The 11,468-nt window shown below is 33.1% G+C and overlaps 2 protein-coding genes across 2 annotated transcripts; both read right to left on the minus strand.

Annotated features, from left to right (window-relative positions):
• Positions 1 to 347: 347 nt before the first annotated feature.
• LOC25480388 (F-box/kelch-repeat protein At3g23880) lies at positions 348 to 1,508 on the minus strand. Its single transcript, XM_013587151.2, has one exon. It carries the CDS (start codon positions 1,506 to 1,508, stop codon positions 348 to 350), a length of 1,161 nt encoding a protein of 386 aa, XP_013442605.2.
• A 2,008-nt stretch (positions 1,509 to 3,516) lies between these two features.
• Positions 3,517 to 6,011, minus strand: LOC25480387 (F-box/kelch-repeat protein At3g23880). The gene is made up of 2 exons (XM_013587150.2): positions 4,778 to 6,011; positions 3,517 to 3,689 (listed from the first exon to the last, which is right to left on the minus strand). Exon 1 carries the CDS (start codon positions 5,977 to 5,979, stop codon positions 4,780 to 4,782), a length of 1,200 nt encoding a protein of 399 aa, XP_013442604.1. The 5' UTR covers positions 5,980 to 6,011; the 3' UTR covers positions 3,517 to 3,689; positions 4,778 to 4,779.
• Between the last annotated feature and the right edge of the window lie 5,457 nt (positions 6,012 to 11,468).

Genomic DNA, 11,468 nt, shown 5'->3' on the forward strand with positions numbered 1-11,468 from the left:
AAGGGTTTCATGTATTATTAACAACTAGATTCAACATCAATTTTCCCTTCCAAAAATAGTGTAATTTAATTGGTGTAAATTTACCAAGAATACTCAATATGTATCGATTTGAAAAAACATTATATGCTAACAATATACATAGATAATCACACAATTGAAACCAAGTTCATGAGTTAACATAAATTTAAACATGAAATAACATCAATATTGAATTGCAAATGCATTATATGCTTAAACTATACATAGATGATTGAGTTTTAAACATGGTAATAGAATATGTCGGTTCATTAAACGTATTAATCTAGAAATTCATACAAGTATATCTAGAAGTGAAGAAAAACTTACGTTCAACGGATTAAAACCAAGCTTTCGACATAATCGTGGATGGATAACCAAGATATGTTATTGAACATTATAGTTTTCCTTGCTTTGTTCGTTCTCCGGTTGTAGAGAATTGCTCGGTCATTTTGGTTGTTTGCCAAAACCAAAGTATCACCATTCTCAGATAGATGCAATGGTCTTATTCTGAAAAGTGTGCTAGGACCAATTTCATGATACAATTGAACATCGTGATAGCTAAATCGAAGGAATTGGATCCAAGAATTTTCATTTCCAAATTCCATCAATTTCCATATAACAAAATCAGTTTCCTTTAAATCTTGATAAACACATAGGGAGTTCATTAACACACAAACATTTCCCCATACATGTAACCCCTCATCAAAAGGCAGAAGCATCTCTGTGTATGTCTCTGTAGCTAGATCTAGAGAAATAATCACAAATTTCTTAACACAGTTACGATCGCTACGATAGGCCAACCAATTAACAGTGCCATCCAAATATACACCATCACACAAACTGGAATTGCGGAAGACTGGTCTAGCACCGAATGGAAATCTTTGAATATATCTCCAAACATTATCACCCAAACTAAAGACTCTCATTTCGTTACCAGTTGAACTTAAGGCCACAACTTTATAAGTGTCGGTTGAACTATCATAACCAAACACGAACACAGTAAATCTTGAAATATGCATGTCATTAAAATAGACATCAGATCCTAATACTTGAGAAATGTTTCTGGTAGCGGGGTTCCAGAAACGGAACCAAACTGTTTTATACTTAGCACACTCGTTAATAGAATAACCGGCCAAGCAGATCAATCCATTGCAGGAACCAAGAACCACGCGACAATTCTTGTCGCTCAATCGGTAGTATGGATCCTTAGGATGTTTAATCCAACGGTTTTCTAGTAAACAACTAACAGGGAAGTGTACGAAACTATATCGGTTTTCCAAGAAATAATAACCTCGTGTAGGGACTATTGATGAGAAGTATGGATTTCGTGCAGATCGACTAAGGTGCATTTTGATGAATGGAGGATGAGAGATAAGAGTTTTCCATGACTTACTGACGCACTTCATTTGCATAAGAGATTTGACCGGAAGCCACGATAGTATTTCAGTGATAACCTCGTTAGGGAGGATTACTTCTGGCAACTGTGACATATTGGATTGACGACGACGACGCGTCATTGGTGGTGGCATGAAATTCATTAGAGCAACGGAGACTATGCATACAAATAAAAAAGAAATCATTATGAGAGACAAATAATTATAATATCGTACGAAAATGATGTATAGAGCACCAGAGAGGAATTGCAGTTAAGTGTTTTGTTGTAAATCTTTTTTCACAAGCGGTGATGTTTATAGATGTTGTTGAAACCAAATAATTTTTCCTTACCCTTCAAAAAAAAAAAAAATATCGTTTGATAAAAAGTTATTATATTTTTTTCCTTTCACATTTATTTACATTAAATTTTAAAATAAGTTTGACCAAGTATTTACTTCATTTCATATTTAAATAACAAATATAATATTTTTACTATTTCCTAATTTTTAGTTTTGACCATGTATTCTTTTAATAATTAAAAAAAGTATTAAAGTTTATTTCCAAATTTTTATTTTTGACCAACTATTCTTTCAATAAATATCAAAATTATATTATATATAAAAAAATAAATTATATATAATGGTTTTTTAGTTTTGATAATACTCATGTCTTTTTTTATGATTACTGGTCTATTCGGTGAAGATCAAAGATGTGGAGTGGTGGTTTACGGTGCTCTTGTGTAGGGAGGTTGAGCTTTCACAGGTCTTGGCGTGCACCCTCAACGTATTATGCCTTGCACAAGATTTTGGAACGATTAATTTTCTTCCAATTGTCTCCTTCATCTAAACTATTATATTTGCAAATTTACTACTTTTACGTTATTATTAAAATATTAATTAAAAAAATGATTACTCCCATGAATAGCTTTTGTAATTTGGGAGAGGTCTGAAAATAGTTCCCGTAAAGAAACACCAGATTTCATAATTGTAATTTTGAATTCTTTATTGTTTGGTCCTTAAGTAAACTTGAGTCCAGTAAGACAAGTAGGGGTGAAGCAGCAGGGAATCTTGCCACGTGGCTGCTTCCACGTGGATTTTTCTATGAGATATCAATTTCAATTTTGTTTTGCTAACATTTTATTGTAGGGCTGAATTAAAGAAGAAATACAATTTTATGGGTTGAAATCAATGTTTTCTCAAATTTTAGGCATTAAAATCAGGAAAGAAACAAATTTTGCTGCTATAGATCATTCATCATAATGTTTTCATAGTTGCAATAGATGTGCTTTAGTGTTTATATAAATACTCATGTTGTATTTTCCATGTGATCAAATACGAGATGACCAAAATATCATGCAGGTACAATCTTTGAAAGAAAGTACATCAATGGATCATGTGACTGGACCTGAATAGAAGTAAACCACATATAAGATACTGATAAACAATTAAATCTTTGATTCTTTTAATAATTTCAACTAGATAGAGAAAAATAAATCATTAGGAAAGATAAGCAGTATAATTGCAATGTGCAAACCTATGAAGAAAAAAAAACTTGTTTTATTGCAAAGATATACCAATAGTTAAATATAAAAAAAGAATACATAAATGTTCAATTTTGATAATAAAAGATCTATTGTAGCTCTAAGGTACATTCAGTAAACTAAAAGGACATGACACTCTTAAAGGCCAAACTAGAGGAAGATAGAAAACATTTAGGGAGAGAGAGAGCAGCTCACCAATCAATCTAATATGAAATTATTAAAGCTTCTTGATCCTTTCTAGAATTAATGAGATCTCACAACTCGAAGTGTTTGTGAAGTGTTTCCCAACCCAATAACTTTTATCTAATTCAAACACATCACATTGGTACCATCATGTACTTTACTAACCCGTTAGAAGAATAAGGATCGAAATATAGGAAAGAAACAAGCAATTTTGTGCAGCTACAGAAATATCATTCAAAGAATTTTGTGCAGCTACAAAAAAATATTTTATATCATACTCAAAATGGTCCTGTAAAAATTGTACTCAAACTAAACAAAGATGTGGGGATTTCCACCTGCCTTTACACAAACAGGTTTAGAATTGAAAAACAACACAGTTATTATGCAATAAGTTACTACAAAATACAAATGTTTCCAAAGAAAGTCTAAATAAACATCAAGAGGGACATTAATGTCTTAACTAGAACAGATACTATGGCTGAAGTGAATGTAGCTCCAATAAGCCTCTTTCATCTCACCATGATGACATGTACCATCAATAACACTGGATTTGCTCGGAGTTAATGTTGAAGATCTACAATTCGAAAAGGTTTCCCATTAGTCAGGAGAGTGCAACAATAGAACACATCAAAAGAACAAAGAGACAACACAAGAAAGAAAATGCCTACTTCTCAATAGCAGTACATCTTTGTCAGGTATTGAAATAAAATAAGTTTCACTTCCAAGAAGAAATTCAATATTTATTGATTTGCAAAAACATTACTATACACAAAATATACATAGATAACTTAGTTCTAAACATTGATAGGATAAGTCGATTAATTCAGCATATCTCTGACAAAGTTTAGGAATAAATTTAAGTTCATTGCATTGAAAGCAAATTTATCAGCAAGACTAATCTCTTCTAGGATGTTGTTATCATTTGCTACTATAATATCACAATGCAATCATTTGCTATTATATCACAACAGTGGACCACAACAACTTGATCAGAGTTATGGAATCTACAAAAGTTATAGTTATGGTGCTTAATCTCTAGATATTGTTTAAACTAGTTTACCCTTTCAGTTTTTGGAATACACAGACCTTTTTATTCTCCAAATAAATGAGTCCAGATGTTTTCCATTATATCATCACTATTCTGACATAATACTAACTAATTAAAAATTTAAAAGGCTAATAGATTTCATCAGTAACAAAGCTTTGGCTACACTAATTTTTACTCTTACACTATCCCATCACTGGGAAAAACATGCATTTATGAGAAGATAAATAGACTTCTGTGTGGCCTCAAGCAAGACCAAAGAGCATGGTTTGAAAGATTCCAATTTTTAGTTACTCAATTTTGTTTAAACAGAAATTTTATGTATCAATTAATTTTCATTTCAGAAGAAAGATACATAGTTTCATAACTCACTGACCTTAACCTCATAAAACTAAACCCTTAACCAGAATGTTCTAATCGCATGAAATAAATTAGTCTAACTTAAAGCTATTAGCAAACACATTATATGCTTTAAATATACATACATATTACATAACTAAGATCTGAATATAATAATAGGGTTTTGAAGTAAAGAAAATTATAACACCTACACCATTATAACTAAGTACATGAAGTAATATAAATTCAAAAAAAAGTAAAAAGCCAGAAGAACTTACTTTCAAGAAGTTGAAACCAAGCTTTCGACATAATCTTTCATTGGGAACCAACGTATCTTTTTGTTGAATGTAGTTTTCTTTGCTTTGTTTGTTCTCAGGTTATAAAGAATCGCTCGGTTTTGAACAATGTCCGCCAATACCATTGTTTCACCATTCTCAGAAAGATGCAATGGTTTTAATATTAAAAGCCGGCTACCAGCATATTCGTAATTCGTATGAATATTGTGATAGCTAACTTTGTGGAATTGAGTCCAAGAATTTTCATTTCCAAATTCTGTCATCTTCCATATAACCAAATCGGTCTTCTTGAAATCATGATACAAACACAAGGAGTCTTTCAATACACAAATACTCGGCGCTGCTCCACCATTATCGTAACCTTGAGGGGGCAGAAGCTGTGTGTATTTCTCCCTGCCAATATCAAATGAAAGAATCACAAATTCGCCACTAGTGTCATTCCACCATTCACTCTTATTGGCCAACCAATTAACAGTACAATTCAAATGTACACCATCATACCCTTTCCGTTTCCACACTTCAAGAGGAACTACCGGAAAACTTGGAATAGTTCTCCAAACATTATTCGCCAAACTAAAAACTCTCACTGTGGTTTTCGTATGAGGATCGCTATCACCACTGAGACTTAATTCCAGAACCTTATAAATGTCGGTTGAATTATCATAAACAAACACGAACTTACAGAACATCACACTAGATTTATAGTTATACCCTAATTTATCAGATATTTTTCTGGTGGCGGGGTTCCAGAAACGTAACCAAATATTTTTATAATCAAGAGTTTCGTCATAAGAAAAACCTAGCAAGCAAACCAATCCATTACACGAACCAACAATTTCCACACAATCCTTGTCCTTCAAATAGTAGTAAGGATCCTTAGGAACTGTGATCCAATTGTTTTGCAGTACACGACTAACAGGGAAGTGTAAGAAATTGTAATTGAAATCAGCATGCGGCTCACCACGGTACCAGAAGTAAGGGTTTCGTTTAGAACGATGAAGGTGCATTTTGACGAATTTAGGATCGGAGATGAGAGTGTTCCAAGTATGACTTACAGACTTCATCTGCATCAATGATTTGACTGGAAGCCATGATAGGATTTCGGGGAAAAGCTCATCGGAGAGGACCGGCGATGGATTGGATCGAGGTCGGAGACGGCGTGAGTTGGGTGGATTGGTATTCATCAGTTCAGGGCGGTGGCTGGCTACAGAATTGAAAGATGTGTGCGAATGAATTAGGGGTTTTAGTAATTTTTAAGACATAATACAAGAATCTTTCAAAAAACAAGAAATTTAAGACATTCTTTTTTTTTTACAAAAAATTTATGACATTTTTTTATTCTTTTTGACAAAAAATTTAAGACAAATTTTTTTTGGTACAAATTTAAGACATTCTTATCACCTAATCAATTTCTTATAAGGAAAAATTAATCATTTCAATACTTGTCCTTTTTATTCTTTTTTGACCAATTTTTATTTTTTTTCTTTATCATTTCTCTCTCTATTTTACTATTAAAATTATTATTATTGTCTCAGTTTCTACTACTCTTCCCTTTCTTACTTTTTAAATTTTTTATTCATTATTTTTACTCTATCATACTCTCTCCCCAACTTTTCAAATTTTTTTCTTTTTATTATATTATATTCCTTTCTCATTTTAGATTTAAAGTATATCTCTTCTAGTTTAAAGGTTAAATGTTTGAGGTTTGTAAGAAAATGGTTCTTTACGTTATTTTGGTTACATATAAGACCTTTAAGTTTGAGGTTTATAACAGATTGTTATTTAAGTTACTTTTATAACACATAAGTTCTTTAAGTTTGTAAACGTTTTCAATTTATTCGTTATACCATATCATCGTTTTTGTAATGTTTGGTTAATAGAAGGACTAGATAGGAAACGTTTACAAACTTAAAGAACTTATGTGTGACTAAAATAAATTAAATGTCTAATCTTTTGTAAACTTCAAACTTAAAGGACCCCTGATGTAATTTAACTTATAATCTTAACAAGAATAATACTCTTGCATTAACGAGTCAACTGATTTTAGTTTTATAATAAATTTTGAAATTAATTGAGTAAAGAATTCAAAGATGTGTATGAATGAATCTGACTCAAAATCGAGTCTCTCACAAAAAAGTTTCTTATTTATTTTTTATTAATATGAATACGGGTTTTATTAAATAATAATTAAAATATGATTTATATAATTAAAAGGATTTAGTGATGTGGAAATTCAGTGTTCATGTGTATAATTTGGTTGCAACAAATGGAAACATGCTAGGTCATCCAAAAAGGGTCTATGATTTAGTCTATTTAAAGTCTACTCGACACACTTCGTTTAATAAGGTCGGGTTTAAGTTTTTTATAAAACATATTTAATTAAAGACTATTCCTTTTTCTACCTTATGGTATTCTCCCACGTCCTATTTTTTCTTTTGAAAATACCCTTCTTGGATTGTGGTTTTTCTGATTATAAAATACAAATAGAGTAAAAAAAAAACTAAATGTCATCTTGTCTCAGACTCATCCTTGCCTAGAGTTGGTGAAAAAATTATTCGGAAAGTATAATCTGAAACATAATTTGTAAACCTACTTTTTAAAAATCATGAAATTATTCGGATTGTAGAATCCAATCCTTCGAATATATAAGGCTTGCCTATAACATAGCAGAAATTCACTACTTTATCATCAAACACTCCTTGCACCTTCAACAACACACTAGTTTGGGCGAAAACATTATTTGGAGTAGCAATCAGGTCATCCAAGAGAGATATTTAAGGATTTTATTTTTATGGGTACGTAAGCAGATGACCCGACAAATTTTGGATAAACTCATATACTCACTTAAAACCTTAGTTGGAACTAACTCATCCTATCAAAACAAATTTGTAAGGTGAGAATTGTTCCCACTTACAAACACGTGTCGAGTCAACTTTCATTCAATATAAAACTTTTAACATCATTAAAAAATAAAAGATAAAAATATAATTGTTTTAAGGGTTAATAGGGTTTTACACCCTGCCATTTGGGCAATATTTTGTATACCCCCTGTAAAAAATTGTTTTGGAGATTTCCCTTTATCATTAGAAGATTCTTTGGGTTTAAACGACATCTGACTGAGTATACATGATGAGGTGGCACGCTGATTGTATAACAATGGGTGACTTGTCATTGACACGTCAGATTTAGTATTGTTTTTTATTTAAACATGTCAGGATAATATAAATAACATTTTTTTTCAAAAAAATAAAAATAATGGTTAAAGTGTGAAAACCCTAAAATACCTTTAAGGCTTAACTAAATTTCTCAATTGTTGTTCTTGAGCTTCCCTCTCTTCCAAACTGAGATTGTTTTAACACTGCCAAAACCTAATTCAACACAGAAAATTCTAAATCAAAGGTAACACAAAATTCTCGATATCAGAAACAAAAAGGGGAGAGTGGAAACATCGTGGATTGAAATGGGTTGTTGGAGAGGGGGAGGGTTTGATTCGGAAAAGACCAACCGTCGCTTCCTTCTCCATAAATATGGGTTTATAGGTTTGGGAAGAAAAGAGAAGGTGGGACAGAAGAGAAGAGTGAAGAGAAGGCGGGAGAGAAGAGAAACAGAGAGGATAAGATAGGAGAACATATATGGAGATAAGAAGGTGAGATATAAGAGAGGACAGGAGATAAAAAAATTTTAATTTTTTTTAAAGACATTTTGATGTTTTTTTTAGGGAAAAGACATTTTGATGTTGTTGATCTTGTCGTTGATAAAGTGAAAAGTAGAGTATTGTATCCACATTGATTCTAGTTTTGTCTAAATAATTCACGTTACTTATTTGGGAAAAAAAATAATAAATAAAGAGATAAGGGTTTAGTTTTTCAATTTAATTTATTTGCAGCAAAGCAAGATTACCTGTTTAATCGCAGAATGTTAGCGGCACTTAGGATTCTTTGAATCCCCTCTATTCCTTTGTTGGAATTAATTAACAGTTAAATCAAATTCAATTATTCTACGTATACAATTTAAGTGACAAGTTCGTCGGGACGTGATAACCTAATCAGCTATCAAGTTGCAACTGTTGGTCGCACGGTGATCCTGACGTGTGGGGTCTTGCTTACTTATTTATTTCGGTCTATCCCACATCCTGTAGAGTTGCACCTACTGGTCACATGGTGATCCTTACGTGTAGGGTCTTACTCACTCAGTGGTAATTGAAACATAAACATAAATTACAATTCCTAAATTTTCATAGGTATGACTTCCCAGTGTTCCTAAAGTTTCCCTCATCTATGAATCTTAGAAGTACATAGCACACTCCCCCTCTCGGTAGTTCTACAAACGGGAAGCCCTATTAGTGTCTACCTTACCAAGGTGTGAGGAGAATGTGTTGGAACAAAATGTGTTTCACAATGAACCTTATTAAGTTTTGATGATAACAAGGTATTAAAAATTGTCAATTGGTTATTACTAATAATTGTTCAAGTGTACAGGACCAAAGGCTACTCAAGTTATTTCAATAGGTCTTGGAAGAACAATGGAAAGAAAAAGAAATTCTGAGCATCTGAAGAAAACTGCTCCTGAAGCTGAAGTGCTTCTGAAGAGATGACGTCATCAGAAGCAGAAGGTCATCAGAAGCAAAAGTTTTCATCAGAAGCAATATCTTCACCAGAAGCTATGTTTGATCCTTTAATCAAACTGAAGATTCAAAGTAGCTGATTCTCAATTCAGTCTTATCAACGAAGAACGAAGAATTGAAAGGGAGGTATCAACGGATATATGGATAGCACTGAGCACTTGTCTCTCATTAATAGAGTTGACAAAGTACAAGTGTACAACCACTACCTCCACTACTCTGTTTTCTGTCTACGCTACAAGACAAAACAACAGCCATGCCTGCAGAATTTGTTCACTCAAGATGGGAATGAATTTGAAGCTTATTCTTCAAAGGACTACACCCAAATCAGGAAAAGGATCACTGGTGGATAATCAAAGGATTTCAAACGACTCCTTAGACGTGCTGATTATCTCAACGTCTCTTTCACGCCTCTATATAAAGGAGTGAAGACTTGAAGATTGTAGATAGAGATACATAAGTTCAAAAGCGCCAAAACTCTGTCAATTTGATTCTAAAAAGCACACTGAATTTCTGCACTGATTTGATACATCTTAGAAATTCAAAGTCTAGAGTCTTTTCTGTATTGTATTGTGAACACCACTGATTGTATATCAAGTGTTCAATTCAAACTCAATTCTCTGTATTTTTGTTTGATTAGAAGTCTCTTGCCTGCGTGCTTGAGCATTAGAAGTCTCTTGCTTAGTGCTTGAGCATTGGAAGACTCTTGCGTGTGTGCTTGAGCATTTTTGTGAAGTCTCATACTTAGAAAGTATTGAGCAGTTGTAATCTTTGTGATTATAGTGAAATCTCCTTGGAAGTGCAAGGGGGACTGGACTACTTCCGTGTTGTGGAAGGAACCAGGATAACTGCTTGTGTCTTTGTCTTTCTTTTCTCTGCTCTGTTCTTTTCCGCTGCAATCTGACTCTGATCATTTCATCAGAAGCAATCAAACTGCTTCTGAAGTTTTATCAGAAGAAGTATTTTTTAAGAGAAAAAGAAAACACAATTTAACCCCCCCCCCTTCTTGTGTTTTTCACCTTCAATTGGTATCAGAGCTTGCTCTGTTATCACAGCACTTAACCGTGTTACAGTTCAAGATCTATTAGAAAAACATGTCTGGAGATGAGGAATTAGTTACTACAAAATACACAAGTGTCAAGCATGACTATGATACTGCTGACAAGAAAACAGATTCTGGAAAAGCTCCAAAGTTTAATGGAGATCCAGAAGAGTTTTCATGGTGGAAAACTAATATGTACAGCTTTATCATGGGATTGGATGAAGAGCTATGGGATATACTGGAAGATGGAGTTGATGATCTGGATTTGGATGAAGAAGGAGCTGCTATAGACAGAAGAATACATACTCCTGCTCAGAAGAAGCTTTATAAGAAACATCACAAGATAAGAGGAATCATTGTGGCTTCTATACCTCGCACCGAATACATGAAAATGAGTGACAAATCTACTGCGAAGGCTATGTTTGCTTCTCTATGTGCAAACTTTGAAGGCAGCAAGAAAGTAAAAGAGGCTAAAGCTTTGATGCTAGTTCATCAGTATGAACTTTTCAGAATGAAGGATGATGAGAGTATAGAAGAAATGTACTCAAGATTTCAAACTTTAGTTTCTGGATTGCAAATACTGAAGAAAAGCTATGTTGCTTCTGATCATGTTAGTAAGATTTTGAGAAGCTTACCTTCAAGATGGAGACCCAAAGTAACTGCTATTGAGGAAGCTAAGGATCTAAATACTTTAAGTGTTGAAGATCTTGTTAGCTCACTCAAAGTGCATGAAATGAGTTTAAATGAGCATGAAACCTCTAAGAAGAGTAAATCCATTGCTTTACCATCTAAAGGAAAGATCTCAAAATCTTCCAAAGCCTACAAAGCCAGTGAATCTGAAGAAGAATCACCTGATGGAGATTCTGATGAAGATCAATCTGTAAAAATGGCTATGCTGTCCAACAAGCTTGAGTATCTGGCAAGGAAGCAGAAGAAATTTTTGAGCAAGAGAGGTAGCTACAAGAACTCCAAGAAAGAAGATCAGAAGGGATGCTTCAATTGTAAGAAGC

The sequence above is a fragment of the Medicago truncatula genome, chromosome 7 (assembly GCF_003473485.1).
Source record: "Medicago truncatula cultivar Jemalong A17 chromosome 7, MtrunA17r5.0-ANR, whole genome shotgun sequence".
NCBI lineage: Eukaryota > Viridiplantae > Streptophyta > Magnoliopsida > Fabales > Fabaceae > Medicago > Medicago truncatula.

Bases quoted from the DNA above. Each gene is read 5' to 3' on its own strand.
- LOC25480387 (XM_013587150.2), bottom strand. From the start codon at position 5,979: ATGAATACCAATCCACCCAACTCACGCCGTCTCCGACCTCGATCCAAT.
- LOC25480388 (XM_013587151.2), bottom strand. From the start codon at position 1,508: ATGTCACAGTTGCCAGAAGTAATCCTCCCTAACGAGGTTATCACTGAA.